This window comes from Lampris incognitus, chromosome 1 (genome assembly GCF_029633865.1).
Source record: "Lampris incognitus isolate fLamInc1 chromosome 1, fLamInc1.hap2, whole genome shotgun sequence".
NCBI lineage: Eukaryota > Metazoa > Chordata > Actinopteri > Lampriformes > Lampridae > Lampris > Lampris incognitus.
Window position 1 is genome coordinate 100,138,797 of NC_079211.1, and position 18,010 is coordinate 100,156,806.

General features: G+C 45.7%; 1 protein-coding gene across 1 annotated transcript in view; it reads right to left on the reverse strand.

The window, feature by feature from the left end:
• Window positions 1-359: 359 nt before the first annotated feature.
• The window catches only part of rasgrf2b (Ras protein-specific guanine nucleotide-releasing factor 2b), a 61,919-nt gene continuing 44,268 nt past the window's right edge, over window positions 360-18,010 (reverse strand). The window contains exons 16-29 of the mRNA XM_056286253.1: window positions 17,429-17,633; window positions 17,146-17,338; window positions 13,349-13,474; window positions 12,186-12,275; window positions 10,742-10,848; window positions 8,775-8,887; window positions 8,489-8,549; window positions 5,924-6,027; window positions 4,965-5,049; window positions 3,427-3,624; window positions 1,869-1,948; window positions 1,533-1,650; window positions 1,286-1,354; window positions 360-452 (exon numbers count right to left, since the gene is read on the reverse strand). Coding sequence (XP_056142228.1) covers window positions 360-452; window positions 1,286-1,354; window positions 1,533-1,650; window positions 1,869-1,948; window positions 3,427-3,624; window positions 4,965-5,049; window positions 5,924-6,027; window positions 8,489-8,549; window positions 8,775-8,887; window positions 10,742-10,848; window positions 12,186-12,275; window positions 13,349-13,474; window positions 17,146-17,338; window positions 17,429-17,633 — 1,642 coding nt within the window. The remainder of the gene's footprint in view (window positions 453-1,285; window positions 1,355-1,532; window positions 1,651-1,868; window positions 1,949-3,426; window positions 3,625-4,964; window positions 5,050-5,923; window positions 6,028-8,488; window positions 8,550-8,774; window positions 8,888-10,741; window positions 10,849-12,185; window positions 12,276-13,348; window positions 13,475-17,145; window positions 17,339-17,428; window positions 17,634-18,010) is intronic.

The window sequence follows — 18,010 nt, forward strand, 5'->3', positions numbered from 1 at the left end:
ATTGTCTCAATGAACAGAATTTCTTCATTACCTTTCCTTTTCTTACAAACTTAACGTCATCCCACCTTCTCAAAGTCTGTCACAGTCGACATTCACCATCTCTGTATCTTGTCAAAGGCTCTCTCTCTCTCTCTCTCTCTCTCTCTCTCTCTCTCTCTCTCTCTCTCTCTCTCTCTCTCTCTCTCTCTCTCTCTCTCTCTCTCTCTCTCCCTCTCTCACATACACACACATTCTTTCCATCTCAATCCCTCTGTCTAAACTCCTCACTCTGCCCTCTTCAGTGATGTGATTGTGTGGGCGTGTTGCCCTCGCAAGGGTTTCAGGGTTGGCAGGCTCCAACTGGCCACAACAGCTGTCACTCAAGCTGGGAGCCGGGGCTCAATCTTCAGAGAGAGGTCATAGAGGGTGTCTTCGTCCATGATGAGGGTCTTATCCAGCAGGTACTGGGTCACCTGGACAGACAGCGAGGAGCGGAAAGACAATTTTTGCCAGTTTAATGAATAATGAAAAGTGATGCTGTGTTTGTCAGAAATCTGGTCTGACAGAGCTGATCTCATGATCTCATTATTTTAGTAAAGCAATGTTTAGCACATCAAGGAATAGCAGTATAAAAAAACAAACCACTTTTCAGGCCCTTACTCATTCAAACAGGTTTTTTTTTTTTTGAGGGGGGGGGTCCCCCCTTTTCTCCCCAGTTGAATTTGCACAATTACCCCACTCCTCTGAGCCATCCCGGTCGCTGCTCCACCCCTTCTGCCAATCCAGGGAGTGCTGCAGAGACTACCACACACCTCCTCCGATACATGTGGAGTCGCCAGCTGCTTCTTTTCACCTGACAGTGAGGAGTTTCGCCAGGGGGGACATAGCGCATGGGAGGATCACTCTATTCCCCCCCAGTTCCCCCTCCTCCCCGAACAGGCGCTTAAACCAACCAGAGAAGGCGCTAGTGCAGCGACCAGGACACATTCCCACCCACAGACACGGCCAATTGTGTCTGTAGGGACGCCCGACCAAGCTGGAGTTAACACGGGGATTCGAACCAGTGATCCCTGTGTTGGTAGGCAACGGAATAGACCACCACGCTACCCGGACGACCCATTCAAACAGGTTTTAGATAAATCCCTCAACAAGAGCCCAGAGTGGTGCTTTCCTGGAGCATCCATTTTAGCCTTGCTGACTTAAAACAAGCTGCCAACCGGAGAAACAAGAACCTATTCCAGAAAGTTGCGTTTTAAAACGAGCAGATGTTTGAAGTGAGAGAGGAGGCCTTGTTTTCAGAGAGTACCTTGACTTGATGCTCTATCCTGTAGGGCGTCTGCTGGAACTGTCGGATCTCTCTGATGATGTGTGAGATCTGAGAAACACAATGCCCGCATTTGATTTCATCGTTACAAATTGTACCTCTGTTTGTGTGTGTTTGTTTGTGTGTGTGTGAGAAAGTGAAAGCGACACAGGGAAAGAGAGGGAGAGAGTGAGTGTGTGTATGTATTGGGCACGTTTGCACACATGCTGAGATGCATGGGTCCGCATACCATCCTCATTTTGGAGAAGTTGACCAGACCCTCCTCGGTGAAATTGGGCGTTCCCTCCTCGATGAAAGCCAGGTCCGTTAGGTACATCCCCAGGTATGGCACACATGGAGGGTTGCAGCTAAGGGGAGGGATGAGGGGTTGGCAGTGAGTGTTTAACAGTGGTCTGCATAAAAGCCAAACACTTGAAAATTCACTGAACAGAAATAAAATGTGTCTCAGTACCACAACAATGAACCCTAATGCTTCCCCCATGAATATTTTATAACATCCTACAGTGACACCGTGTCGGGGAAGAGAGTCCACAGTTCTGTATTGCACAACTCTTTTAAGTCTCACTTTTTAAGGGTCTCCCTCAGGTTTTTGAACCTTCCCTCGGAAGAGACGGTCTTCTGTAGTTTGTCCATCAGGGCCTTTGTCTATGAAAGGCGACAAATAAGAGCAAAAAAAAGTTCAAAACATCATTAGGTGACCGTTTACATATCCCAACCTTCTCTCTTCCTGTGTTGAGCTAAATGTTTCGCTGACAAAGAAACTGTTTCATGCCCTGACCAAATTATGTCATTACTTGTGTATAAAGGTGACGGTGTAAATAGACCATTATGGCATCAGCCCTTTTCCCTCTCTCCTCCATCTGGAAGCATCACTTTTGTTTATTTGTGTTTACTGTTTATCACCGAGCTCATAGCCTGTTCAGTGTTATTGTAGAATGATCTACCACGAGTACGACTACTACTACTACTACTACTACTTTTGGTTGCTCCCATTAGGGGTCGCCATAGCAGATCATCCGTTTCCATCGCTTCCTTCCTGTCCTCTGCATCTTCCTCTGTCACACCCGCCACCTGCATGTCCTCTCTCACCACATCCATAAACCTCCTCTTTGGCCTTCCTCTTTTCCTCTTCCCTGGCAGCTCCATATTCAGCAACCTTCTCCCAATATACCCAGCATCTCTCCTCCACACATGTCCAAACCATCTCAATATTGCCTCTCTTGCTCTGTCTCCAAACCGTCCAACCTGAGCTGTCCCTCTAATATACTCATTCCTAATCCTGTCCTTCTTCGTCACTCCCAGTGAAAATCTTAGCATCTTCAACCCTGCCACCTCCAGCTCCGCCTCCTGTCTTTTCATCAGTGCCACTGTCTCCAAACCATACAACATAGCTGGTCTCACAACCATCTTGTAAACCATCCCTTTAACTCTTGCTGGTACCCTTCTGTCGCAAATCACTCCTGACACTCTTCTCTACCCACTCCACCCTGGCTGCACTCTCTTCTTCACCTCTCTTCCACACTCCCCGTTACTTTGTACAATTGACCCCAAGTATTTAAACTCATACGCCTTCGTCACCTCTACTCCTTGCATCCTCACCATTCCACTCCTCCCTCTCATTCATGTATATGTATTCCGTTATGTAGTCTGTTATTGTAGAATGACACTGAAGCAAATTGATGTAGGGTGAAAATCAATTCGGTATCACGTTATTTTGTCACATATGCATGCATCATGAATACACATAAAGACATTAGCCTAGCCAGCCCTGGTGCTCCGACTCTGAAACCCACTGGAATGAATGATGAGGAAAAACAATAACTATTGATTCACATTCAACTCGGGTTAGGAAGGGTGACCCACAGTTTCCTGAGAATGCCACCTGATTAAATGGATGTTTTTACAGCCGCTCGGTTTTCATCAGCATTTAACACAGCTATGAAGACTGTACACCGTTACATGCATGTTCTTTGTCCTGACCACACTGGTGATTTGTGATATGTAAAAAGATAAAGGCCATACTTTAGTCTCTATTCACAACCACTATGATGTTCAGGACTATTATGGGTAAACATCAAGGTGCAGTATAGGGTTTGTTTGCAGTGTAGTTAAGTCTTCTGCACCTGTTTGCAGACTTTGGCCCAGGTCTTCTTTAGCCGATAGATAGCGCTGCGGTTGAGCGCAGAGGTGATCTCCAACACCCCATTGAAGTTGTTGAGACAGCGGCAGATGTCGGCCACAGCGACCCACTTCTCTATTGAGTTAGCCCTGGAGCCCACGTCTGTATGGGTCATGATCTGAGAAGCCACCAGGTTACTCATCTGCAAAGGGAAGAGGAAAGAACGACAATGGAAGAGTCTGGATATTAAATGAATATACACTACCGTTCAAAAGTTTGGGATCACCCAAACAATTTTGTGTTTTCCATGAAAAGTCACACTTATTCACCACCATATGTTGTGAAATGAATAGAAAATAGAGTCAAGACATTGACAAGGTTAGAAATAATGATTTGTATTTGAAATAAGATTTTTTTTACATCAAACTTTGCTTTCGTCAAAGAATCCTCCATTTGCAGCAATTACAGCATTGCAGACCTTTGGCATTCTAGCTGTTAATTTGTTGAGGTAATCTGGAGAAATTGCACCCCACGCTTCCAGAAGCAGCTCCCACAAGTTGGATTGGTTGGATGGGCACTTCTTTGAGCAGATTGAGTTTCTGGAGCATCACATTTGTGGGGTCAATTAAACGCTCAAAATGGCCAGAAAAAGAGAACTTTCATCTGAAACTCGACAGTCTATTCTTGTTCTTAGAAATGAAGGCTATTCCATGCGAGAAATTGCTAAGAAATTGAAGATTTCCTACACCGGTGTGTACTACTCCCTTCAGAGGACAGCACAAACAGGCTCTAACCAGAGTAGAAAAAGAAGTGGGAGGCCGCGTTGCACAACTGAGCAAGAAGATAAGTACATTAGAGTCTCTAGTTTGAGAAACAGACGCCTCACAGGTCCCCAACTGGCATCTTCATTAAATAGTACCTGTTAGAGCCTGTTTGTGCTGTCCTCTGAAGGGAGTAGTACACACCGGTGTAGGAAATCTTCCATTTCTTAGCAATTTCTCGCATGGAATAGCCTTCATTTCTAAGAACAAGAATAGACTGTCGAGTTTCAGATGAAAGTTCTCTTTTTCTGGCCATTTTGAGCGTTTAATTGACCCCACAAATGTGATGCTCCAGAAACTCAATCTGCTCAAAGAAGTGCCCATCCAACCAATCCAACTTGTGGGAGCTGCTTCTGGAAGTGTGGGGTGCAATTTCTCCAGATTACCTCAACAAATTAACAGCTAGAATGCCAAAGGTCTGCAATGCTGTAATTGCTGCAAATGGAGGATTCTTTGACGAAAGCAAAGTTTGATGTAAAAAAAATCTTATTTCAAATACAAATCATTATTTCTAACCTTGTCAATGTCTTGACTCTTTTCTATTCATTTCACAACATATGGTGGTGAATAAGTGTGACTTTTCATGGAAACCACGAAATTGTTTGGGTGATCCCAAACTTTTGAACGGTAGTGTACGACTATACAGTGAAGTACTGTGGACATTTACTCATTGGCACACAATCACGCCTGCGGACTGCTGTGTACCCGATTTCCAACTTACATCATTGAAGTGTTGACTAGTTTTCATGATGTATGGGGTCCTCTCTGTCTTGTCGACTTTCATCCAGCCTTGGCCCAGAAATTCCCTGAGAGAGATGTGTCAGACCCACAGTAAGAGTCCAAACCAGAGCCCAGTTCACCCTATATATACTATATATACTATATGGCGACTTGGCATAGTCACACCACATAGACTACAGCTAACATTAACCAAACTCTGTGACTAGAGAATATTACACACCATCCTGCAAGGGTTGGTGAGTATTTTACTTCCAACCAACTGCTCACCAAGAAATGCAAGCGTAGCACAATTACCCCCCCCCTTAGCCCCCCCCCCCCCAATTGTACCTGGCCAATCACCCCACTCTCTGAGCTGTCACGGTCTCTGCTCCACCCCCTCCGCCGATCCGGGGAGGGCTGCAGACTACCACATGCCTCATTCGATACATGTGGCGTCGCCAGCTGCTTCTTTTCACCTGACTGAGGAGTTTCACCAGGGAGACGTAGCACGTGGGAGGATCATGCCATTCCCCTTAGTTCCCCCTCCCCCGAACAGGCACCCCGACCGACCAGAGGAGGCGCTAGTGCAGCGACCAGGCCACATACCCACATCCGGCTTCCCACCCGCAGACACGGCCAATTGTGTCTGTAGGGATGCCCAACCAAGCCGGAGGTAACACAGGGATTTGAATCACCAATCCCCATGTTGGTAGGCAACAGAATAGACCGCCACGCCACCCGGATGCCCGAGTGTAGCACAATTTCAAAGATCTGACTGTTATTTGTCTAAAAAGTACAAGTTTGTGGTTAAATCCCGAGTCTCATGGGCTTCCTCAAAGCACACTGAACTTTACTGAGACTGTGGTCCTTTATACACAGTTTTGTAGTACACAAATATCCTGCATCCACAATAAGTCATTTACTCTGCTGCAGCTGTGACATTATTAAGAGAGGACTGACTCATAAGGAATGCTTCTGAAGACAATGTGGTCCAGCAGAGTGATTTGCTCAGCTAGCTCCATCGCTGACAGAGACTCAAAACACTCCACCTTAGGGCACTCCGCCTGCAAAAACGAACACACACACACACACACACACACACACACACACACACACACACACACACACACAAAACAGCAAAAAACAAACAAACAACAAACAATATGGAGAGATGAATTCCTAACATAGACACTGGCTGAGATGGATACAGTTTGTGACAGCTGACAGTCCCCCCGAAGACTGTCATGGTCATGAGAGGGTGTTTTTCCTCCCTCTGATCGGGGGACAGAACAGTATGTTCCAAATGAGGCTTTTCATGTCTTAAAGATTATGGACATACACGTGTGTGTGTGTGAGTGGGCTCTGTGATGGACTGGCGGCCTGTCCAGGGTGTCTCCCCGCCTGCCACCCAATGACTGCGAGCATAGGCTCCAGCATCCCCGCGGCCCTGAGAGCAGGATAAGCGGCTTGGATGGATGGATGGATGGTGAAGTGAAGGTATGGGTTTGTTGTATGAGTACACAAGCAATACTATTACTGAAAGACGAACTTTGACATACATGCCTGTAAAGAAGTATAATATGCTGGTTTGATAAACATGGTTTATCCCAGCACACAGGACCACTTAATCCTTGAATCCATTTTTTTAAAAACCGATCGTTGAGTAAAACTGTACTAACATGGTACGACAGGTGAAATTCTCCTGCGTTTACATGGTTGAATGTTGTCTTTTCTCATTTCTTGGAGATTGCTGAAATTTCAGATCCCTCTCATGAAGACATGTCTACTTCTATGTAATGAGCTTCATAGACTTTTGTAAAACAACCTCTGCTGCGCGCCAGGAGGTTCTTCAATATTACATTTTGAAAACATTTTGCGGCTTATCCTTACACAAGAAGAAAATAAATTTACACAAAATAATCATTTAAGATTATTTTGACCAGTCTTGGGTCTGTATATTTAGCTTGCTAACATTAGCCTACAAAGGCTTCATGAGGTGCATTAATAATGAACAGGAAGGGTGATGAGGCCGCAGCTCAACAGCAGTGTTGACATCGGTCTGCTATTCAGAAATAACTGACCACAGAAAACTTTAACTGACCAATCAGAATAGAGGATTAAAAAAAGCCATGTAATAACTGACTACAGTGCATGTCAGTGCTTGAAGTGGACCTGCACTCACTGGCTCTTAGGAGTCCTGGGACTTTTTCTTGCATACTTCTCCTTAGCTCCAGGTACACATAGAATTTATGCCCATGACAGCATCTCTCACTAACTCCCTCTCGCTCTCAAAAATAAAATTAATTTCGTTGCACCCTCGATAAATGTCAAATCAAAGAACTTAATTCCCCCAAAGTCCACCAAGTTTCCAAGTTCCTGAGTCTCACATGCTGCTTCCCAACTGATCAATTTTACAGAACCTCCTGAAAGTAATTTTTCTTTTGCATTGCAGTACCTCATCTCATCTCATCATCAGACGCTTCTCTGGGGTCGGGCCGTGGTGGCAGCAAGCTAAGCAGGGCACTCCAAACGTCCCTCTCCCCAGCAATGCCCTCCAGCTCCTCCTGGGGGATCCCAAGATGTATCCAGGCCAGGTTGGACATGTAGTCCCTCCAGCGAGTTCTGGGTCTACCCCGGGGTCTCCTCCCTGTTGGACGTGCCCAGAAAACCTCCAAAGGAAGGCACCCAGGGGGCATCCTAACCAGATGCCCGAACCATCTCAACTGACTCCTTTCGACGTGAAGGAGCAGCGGCTCTACTCTGAGCTCCCTCCGGATGTCCGAGCTCCTCACCCTATCTCTAAGGCTGAGCACAGACACCCTACGGAGGAAACTCATTTCAGCCACTTGTATCTGCGATCTCCCCCTTTCGGTCCCTACCCAAAGCTCATGACCATAGGTGAGGGTTGGAACAAAGATTGACTGGTAAATTGAGAGCTTTGTCTCCCAGCTCAGCTCCCTCTTCACCACAACGGTCTGGTGCAACATCCGCATTACTGCTGATGCTGCGCCAATCCGCCTGTCAATCTCCCGCTCCATCTTACCCTCACTTGTGAACAAGACCCCGAGATACTTGAACTCCTTCACTTGAGGCAACAACTCATCCCCAACCCGGAGGGAGCAATCCACCATTTTCCGGTACAGAACCATGGCCTCAGACGTGGAGGTGCTGACTCGCATCCCGGCCATTTCACACTCAGCTGCAAACCGCCCCATGGCACGCTGGATTGAATTAATCCATACTCTATTTTTATTTGATTAGATTTTTCATTTGCAGTTTTACATTTTCAGAAAAAATACAACTGAATTTCATGTCCTTTTTTGTAGTAATATGTGTTGTGAACATCAGCATTATGTTTTAGTATACTCATCACATTGCCAGGGCTTCACCGATATGCACACCAAAATGCCAACCAAGTGAATACCCACATTTTTTTTATTCTACTTCAACGACTGGTGCACACAACATATCAGTAATACCATGACTCATGTTATCAGAGGATCATGGGTCCTGTAGTTCTCTCACCATCTGTAAGATGTCCTCTATCCTCAACTGGGCATCATCCTGCTCATCTTGAGAAAGGGCACTAGAAGGAGAACATGTGATTTGTTAGACTTGACCTCTCTGGAGCAGTGTGCTAATTCTGTAAGTCCGTTACTGGTGTGTGGGTGTGTGTGTGTGTGTGTGTGTGTGTGTGTGTGTGTGTGTGTGTGTGTGTGTGTGTGTGTGTGTGTGTGTGTGCATGCTTGCTAGTGCTGGTGAGTGAGATCATATTTTCGTTAGTCAGTAGATGTTTCTGTGTATCTACCACCTTAATATATTGGCAGTGGCTTTCCTCTCCTGAGGCAGGAGGTCTGGATCTCTGAGTACCTCTTCCAGGAGACAAATTACTCCAATCTTCAGATCTCCGTTCATCTCAAAGTCCTACACACACATACACAAAGGACTGTCAACATTACTTTCAGCAATGACATACAAGCACTTTAATTCACTACTCCATTCTTTCTTATTTCAACACATCACATGTGTCACAGCCCCGGCCTTGCCTCCAGTTGTTTTCCTTGTGTTTCCCTTTTCCCATGTCTCCTCTTTTCTCATCTGTCTCTGTGTGTGCATATGGTGTGGGCGTGGCTTCCTTCCCTGGCATCCTCCGGCTCCCTCCTGATTGGCGGCTCATTCACTTTGCCCGCCCAGCCTGCACACTGCCTTCCATCAACTCATCAACTCAACAGTATATCTACTCTGGTTCTCCATCCACTCATCGCCAGATCATTGTTTCGACTACAGTGGTAGTCTCTCTGCAACTGCATGTTCAGAGTTATCCCTCGTGTTGTTTGCATTACCTGTATTTACCATGTCTTGATGCATGCTCAATAATCCAGCTAAGAAAATCCAAGAAGTTTGAACCAGTTCATCTGGATACAACGTTTATTGACAGATATGTTTCATCACTCAACTAAGTGACCTCTTCAGTCTAAACTGACTGCAGGTATCCCCACCCTTATAAACAATACAGTGGCATAACGACCGAAACCAACGACCAGTTTCAATGGCCGTGTGTACTATTCACAAAGGATTTGGGAATGTTTGCAACCTAAAATGGCGACAGATGTATAATCACAATGTCATTGCAAAAATTCCCAAATCCTCTGTGAATAGTACACATAGCCATTGAAACGCTAGTTAATGCTCACACCCATATTTGCATATGAAACTGGTCGTTGGTTTCAGTCGTTATGCAACTGTATTGTTCATAAGGGTGGGGATACCTGCAGTCAGTTTAGACTGTTAGATGAGTGATGAAACGTATCTGTCAATAAACGTTTTATCCAGATGAACTGATTCAACCTTCTTTGACTGTATTTACCATGTTTCCTTGTGCTTCCAGGGTCACTACTCTCTGGTCCCCCTGCCTGCCTGCCCCTCACCGGCTCGCTTACCAAACCCCAGAGCTCATCCTCAGCCAGCCACGCTCACTCCCTCGTCCACCTGTCCTGCTCAGCTCAACTCTGCCATCAACCATCGCCTCTCAACCTTCTGCCTTGCCTGCCATCCTCAATGCCCCCTTTATTCCTACAATAAACCCCTTTTCATATTACCTAATTCCACTGTCTGTGTCTGTGTTTGGGTCGGCCTCTACTGATCATAAAACATAAATGCATCTCTGCTCCTGCACACCACCTCTCCATATCTGCAACCTCAAGTCCTCCTTTGCATCTTTCTTTCCACCCCTGTTCTCAACAACTCCCCCAACCACCCCCACCCATTCCAACTCTTGTTCAAAGGTCACTTTTTAACAAGCTCTTTGTTCTGTGGTCTCCGGTGTGTGTGTGTGTGTTTCTGTGATTGGTTCTGTGTGCTAATAGGCCCGCTGGAAGCTGCCCTGTCAACAGACAGTTTTGTATTATCGAAGAAAAATACATAAAACAGATCGATGCAATTAGACTGGGAGGGCCTCCATGCAGGGAGAGCCAGACAATTACCTTGATAGTCAATTCATTAGAGACCACTGCCTTTATCACAAGAGTAGGTGGGTGGATTAAAGTGGGTTGGGTTGGTTGTCCAAATGATATTGCAGCAATTTTATGTGTTTCATTGCGTTGTGTGTTTAGCTGAGTGTGTTTGCACACTGACGTGAGAGCAGTGGAGCAGAAACCACAGCCTTTATCACTGCAGGAAAACACAGGGAGTCGGTTGCACTCATACATATTCATACACAAGCAAACACACACAGACAGGCACACACAACGCACACATACATACAAGTTGGGTACAGACCTGGGAGTGTTTGGAGACCCAGTGCCGCAGCACGTTGAGGACTCTGTTCGTTGCAGCTCTACGGATGATAAACTCTTTGTCACAAGTCCTCTCCGAGTTAGTAAACACTGGAGGAGAAGACAGAAGACAAAAAAAATGAATGAACCGTCAATCCAGCTGTTAACATTTAAGATCGCTGTAAAGACAATGTATGTGTGTGTGTGTGTGAGAGAGAGAGAGAGAGCGAGAGAAGCGGCGTTTAGACCAAAGTTTCACAACGAGATGAAACTGTTTTAGAAAGGTGCAGCGGTGTAAACGACATCGTCTCAGCTGGAATCAAGCCGGCTAATGGCGTCGTCTGCAACTCAGCTTGTCAAGTCACCATTGGCCGGTTTCAGAACATAAGGCACGTCTCCTGTTTCAACAGCCAATCAGCTCGTAGCAAAGTCCGCCGGTCAAGTCAGTTACAAGCTTTCAGAGAAAGCAGAGAAAACGCCATCTATCGAGACAGCGTTCCACCAGGGGGAGCGGCTGATGTGGTGACACCAGTTCCTCTAAATGACGGGACTGCTCCGGGAATAGACGGGAGAAATGGACAAAAGAGAAGAGATCTCCTGTCTCAGATTCATGGCTTAAAATTTGCATAAGGCCCATGGGTATTACTGTGAAGCACCCATGGATGGCTCCAAATTCTCAACCCTCTGGTTTTTCTTTTTTAGGTATTTGCCATTATATTAATACGAGAACTGCAACTGTAGCAAGTAACTCACTATCACTATCCTCATTCATATTTTAACATAGTAGAAAATATCCAGCTAGGGGCATCCAGGCAGTATAGCGGTCTACTCCGTTGCCTACCGACACGGGGATCCCGGTTCAAATCGCCGTGTTGCCTCCAGCTTGGTCGGGCGTCCCTACAGACACAATTGTACGTGTCCGGAGGTGGGAAGCCGGATGTGGGTATGTGTTCTGATCGCTGCACTAGCGCCTCCTTTGGTCAGTCGGGGTGCCTGTTCGGGGGGGGGGGGGACTGGGGAGGAATAGCGTGATCCTCCCATGCGCTATGCCCCCCTGGCGAAACTCCTCACTGCCAGGTGAAAAGAAGTGGCTGGCGACTCCACATGTAACGGGAGACATATGGTAGTCTGCAGCCCTCCCCAGATCGGCAGAGCGGGTGGAGCAGCAGCCGGGATGGCTCGGAAGAGTCAGGTAATTGGCCAGATACAATTGGGGAGAAAAAAAAGGGGGAGGGGGATATCCAGCTAGAAAAAAGTCCAAAAAGCCAGTAGTTAGAACGGAAGTACAGAGAGTTGTTGCTATGGAAACAATGCACCATCTCGTCTAGTCTCATGGATGTAAACTGGCAGGTTTTAGGATGTTGCAGACCACATTCTTCTGCAAGTAGTTGCAACTCATCTCATCCTGAATCTTTGGTGTAAACTCGGCAGAGAACGTGTGTGTATACCTGGTGGTGCACCATGTCCTGCTGCTGCCGTAGCAATAGCAAAGGCTGAGGCAGGGGAGACAGAACAGCGGGAATTCTCCCCGGACTGAGCTACAGACAAAGACACAGAGCGCCCTCCACCATCAAAATCATAATCAAAATAATAGTCTTTACTCCCATTAAAATGTCACTCTCACCATTACCATCATGGTGCTTTCGTCATCACCTTCATCATCCATCATTATAATCATCTTTTTATAGTTGTCATTACCATTATTACCATATTATCATTAGCACCGTCTTCATTACTATGGCATTTACAACATTGGAGACAGTCATTGTCATATAGGCATAAATACAACACTTTCATTGTCCTTCTTCCGCTTTCTCTATCTCTATCTCCTCCCCCTAATTATCCCCTTCCTTGCCATCATCTCAATTACCAACCCCATTAAAACCTGTTATCACCATCCACATCGTTCTCAGCTCTCATCAATCCTCATCTTCATCATTGTCGCCCTTATGCACACTGTCACCACCAGCATCATCATCATGATATATCCCTATTCCAAACATCAACCGAGGCCAGCTGACCAAGAGACTAATTTTCTATTTCATATTTGAGAAAACAATCTCACAGTGGCTTACCTTGTTCCCTCTGTCCTACATGCAGGGTCAATTTCCATTTTCTGTCATCCAAGCAGACCATTTAACTGGGCTCAGTTGGGCCAAAGAAAACTGCCCCAGAAAACACAGTTCCTCTCTCACTTCCTCTCTCTCTCTCAAGCACACACACACACAGACACACACACAGACACACACACAGACACACACACACACACACACACACACACACACACACACACAGGGCCCTTGTGCTGTGTTCCTGGTGTGTTTGAACTTTGTATTATGCCACTGTAGTAACCATGTCAGGCTCCAGGTGTAGGGTTCTGTGACCCGGCAGTGTAGTCTGTCAGCAGGCACAGCACTGCCCTGCGGACGCTTCTGGCTTTGATGCCCTTGCCCATGACCCAGGCATAGTACTCTAGCTGTGAGTCATGAACTACGCACATGTGCATGTCTATAGCACACACACACACACACACACACACACACACACACACACACACACACACACACACACACACACACACACACACACACACACACACATCGTAACCTACCTCCGGGCTGTCTGTAGCGGAGGTGTCGGGGCGTAGAGGGGGAACGACATGGGGACATGTCTCCCGCGTCACTATTCTGAGGAGACTCTGGGATGATCTTCTCCAGTGACACTGACTCCAGAACAGCTGGGCAGGAAGATGTAATGATGGTCAGGATCAAGGTTTTAGGATTATTATTCGCAGTAGGATACATAACCCCCCTCCCCCTCCCCAAACACACTCACCAAGAAGAAACCACAACTGTTTGTAAGGACATCAGCAGGCTTACTATATCTATCCAAATGTTTTAATTACTGCCAGGGTGAAGTGGAATATGGCTTTAAATGACTTGGCTAGATGGATGGAGAGAGAGGATATATAACTGTGGGAGATTTCATCCAATGACTGTCATCTGAACACATGCTCTGATGTGATATTGGCAATGTGTCAGTGTAAGAACACACTCTCACAGAGTCACAGACTACCAGAAAAAAGGGAGAGAGGGAGTGAGAGTGAAAGAGAGACAGACAGACAGAAATAGACAGATAGGTATACAGTCAAAAACAGATAGATAGATAGATAGATAGATAGATAGATAGAGACTGACTGATAGAGAGTGAGAGTATATTGACACAAGGAGAGAGCGGCTCGCTGGTATAACTCATAATGGCTCCTTGCCTCCTAGCGAGAGGGGAGCAGCTGTCACACACGCACACGAAAGCCTGTGCATTAAATCGCCACTGCACACACACACACACACACACACACACACACACACACACACACACACACACACACACACACACTAATGAAGGTCTAAATGCAGCCAGTCTTTGGTGTTTTAAATGCCCTGATGATACCTTTCGCTGGTCTAAGAAGCCTATTTAACACCCCAATTAGAAGACCAGAGACTTGAGGTGAGAGCGTTGGTATGGATGAGTCAAATGAAGAGGATGCAGAGAATGCAGAGTCCTACCAGGTGCCTAGTGCTGCTTTACAGGGAACACTTCAAACTGTGTACTGATGGGTAACCTCTAGTAGTTTGTAAGCCATCTCAGGGAATAAAGAACGGGGATGTATAAATGAGTGCGATTACATACAGTTCAACATACAGTATATATGTGTGTGTGTGTGTGTGTGTGTGTGTGTGTGTGTGCGCGCGCGCGCGTATGTATTAAAATTAGTGTGTATATATAAATATATATATATATATATTAAATCCATGTTGATATATATATATATATATATATATATATATATATATATATATATATATAAAACTCCAACACATGCAGAACAAACTGCAGTCTGGGGTACAGGCTTGAAATTAACCTATGCCAACCCACCAAACTGCAGGTAAACGTTTGCTGCAGTGTGTAGCGTTGTGAAGTTGCCTGCCCATTTGGCGGGTGATGTATTTTGGTCAAGTTTCTGTGTGAAGAAATACTTGGCCGACGTGGTGTGTGATGCATAACCCAATCACTGGCTTCCACAGCATTGTCAGGCTGCACATCATCTTTCCTTCCCCCACCAGAGGCTTGTAGAAGAGGTGTGCAAGCTACAAATACTGCGAAAAATACTAGGGGTAATTAACAAGGGTTGTTAGCCCAATAAGGGCAGGAAATACCTTGAAATCATGGGAGCTTTGTTTAAGAGGGCTCAGACTTGATAATATTATTACAAAATTTGTGATGAAATTGATTGTTATTGTAATCAGCTTTTGTTGCAGCTAATTTTGGTGAAACGGAGCCGACGACTCTGCCATAATCTATAAAATTATATATTATTTCAACAAAAAGTTACTGGCACAAGATTAAAAAAAAAAAAGTTAAAAGTCCATGGAAAGAGCAAATGAATTTGGGCTATTCTCCACTATCAATAACTAACTAACTGTCTTCATGAGCCATCATGAACATTCAGCTGGGGGGCTCTCACTGGCTGTTGACCCAGTTGGCCTAAACCACAGATTAACCACACATCAGTCACACACAAGGTTGTTACTGGAGGAAACTACGTAGTTCGTGCCGCTGTAATGACTGTTTTGCCGCTGCTCATCCACCTCCACCCCAACTGCTTGGGTCTGCTTCTATGTACCGGATGGGGGATTTTGCTCCATGTTCTTGATAGATATTTGTGCACTCTAAGTGCAATCTGTACTATACAAGCAAATCCATTCATTGCAAAAGCTAAAAGTAAATTTGCAAATCAAATACCATAACACACTTTCCAAATACAGGATTTTCACTGACATATTGACGAGACCGCTTCAACTTGCTGCACAACTTTGTGTGCATGCATGCATGGCATTATTTACAGTTGTGGCAAGACATCTATATGTATGTCAATGCACAGAGGTGTTGCGAGTATAGACATGTTTTTGGGTACCACTTTACAGTAAGGCATACTTTGAAAAGGGTATTTTAGTGATTGTTGATTACTTTATAAGTAGTTAATAACTATTTGTCATGGCATCTCATTATCAGCTGCTTCTCCGGAGTCGGGTCGCAGTGGCAGCAAGCTAAGTAGGGCTCCAGACATCCCTGTCCCCAGCAACGCCCTCCAGCTCCTCCTGGGGGATCCCAAGGTGTTCCCAGGCCAGATTGGACATGTAGTCCCTCCAGCGAGTTCTCGGTCTACCCTGGGGTCTCCTCCCAGTTGGACGTGCCCGGAAAACCTCCAAAGGAAGGCGTCCAGGAGGCATCCTAATCAGATGCCCGAACCACCTCAACTGACTCCTTTCGATGCGAGGGAGCAGTGGCTCTACTCGGAGCTCCCCCCGGATGTCGGAGCTCCTCACCCTATCTCTAAGGCTGAGCCCAGACACCCTACAGAGGAAACTCATTTCAGCCCCTTGTATCCGCAATCTCATCCTTTTGGTCACTACCCAAAGCTCATGACCATAGGTGAGGGTTGGAACGAAGACTGAAAGGTAAATTGAGAGCTTTGCCTTCCGGCTCAGCTCCTTCTTCACCACAACGGTCTGACACAATGTCTGCATTACTGCTGATGCTGCACCAATCTGCCTGTTATTATTACTGTTAGAATTTGTTAATTAACAAATTAGCTATTTGATAATGTCATAAATCAGTAATAAGATGTTATAAAGCATCAATAAAAAAACCTTTTGGTGGCAGGTTGGGACATTCTCTCGAAAACCACATGATTACACAGAGACGTCCAAACCTTTGTGTAGTAGCCTCTCCAGCTACTGCATAACGTTATAATTACTAAGCTAACCTTATATTTAACCACGGTAGTTGCTGTCGCTAATGCATGAAAACCAACATTTGCATATGCATTGCACAACATTTTCAAGTCATGTTAATTGTACGCCACTCACTAAGAATTGTGAATAGTCAGTCATCGCTGGTTGCATGGTTTCCGAGATAATGTCTGCAGAGACTTTCGTATTGATAAAGTGTGAGCTCCTGACCAGGCAACCCAAAAGTTTAATTATACATTATAAGAAAGCCCCATTACAGAAGAAAGCCACTTCATTTTGTCATTGTATTCTTACAATAAATCTATTCACTGCATTTAACCCACCCTATTGTATAGGAGCAGTGGGCAGTTGCAGCCCCAGTTCTTCTTTCCATTGCCTTAGTCAAGGACACAGACAGGAGTATTAATCCTAACATGCATGTCTTTTTGATAGTTATAACATCTTATTACTGTTTTGTAATGTATTGATAAATGATATATTAAGCATTACTAAAGTAATAAGTAACCACTAACAACACAAACCCTTTATAGAGTACGCATTATTGTAAAGTGGCATCTGTTTTTGTGCTGTGTTTGCACAGACATTAAAGCATTACCTCTGCGGATGCTGCGTCTCAGTTTTCCGCAGAAGGCATCAGTCCTGGGCAGCTCCTCTCCCTCTGCGATTGGGGAGGGGCTCTGTTCCGGGGAGGAGGGAACGGGAGAGACTTGGTCCTGTAACAGTTTGGAGATGCTGGGCGGGGGTGAGGTGGAGGATGGAGGTGGGGAGGAGGTGGTTGGAGTCGGCGTCTGAGACGGTGGGGTTTGGGGGGTGTGGGTGGATGTCGGGCTGCTAGCAGCAGACTGGGAGGTGCTGTGGTTGAGGTTGGGGTTGGATACCTGGCTTGTCAGGTCGAGGGCCCCCACCCTGGAAGTGACAGGAGAATGGAGCGAGAGCTTCCGTGTCCGAACGGGGGAGGAGGTGCGGGAGGGGATCGACAGTGGAGGAGGTGAGGAGAACTTGCGGCAGAGACGAGGAGATCGGTCGTTGATGTGCTCCCCACTTCTGTTATTCTGATTGGTGGCAAAGAAAAGCTCCAAGGACCTGACGGTGAGAGACAAAGTAAAATGTCAGCAAAAAAACGGTGGAACCGAAAAAGAAATAAGCAGAAAGATAAGGCATCAAGCAGAATAAAAAAGATGCAGGAAGTCGTGCAAACTGATCATTGATAGGAGACAGCTCTTCCAGGGCAAGAATGCTGTATTATGTATATTATTGGCAACTGTAGGCATCATCCATCTAAAGGAGTGCCAATTGGGAAGAATCGATGATGCGAAAATCTGTGTCCGCCGGTTTCAGGGGGGGAGAAAAAAAAGAGACTTGTATCGAACTAATTTTAACTGAGATGATTTCCAGCCTCCAGTGTATCAGTCAAGGTAAAACAGGGGTTTAGAAAACCATGAGCGATGGAGGAAGAAAGC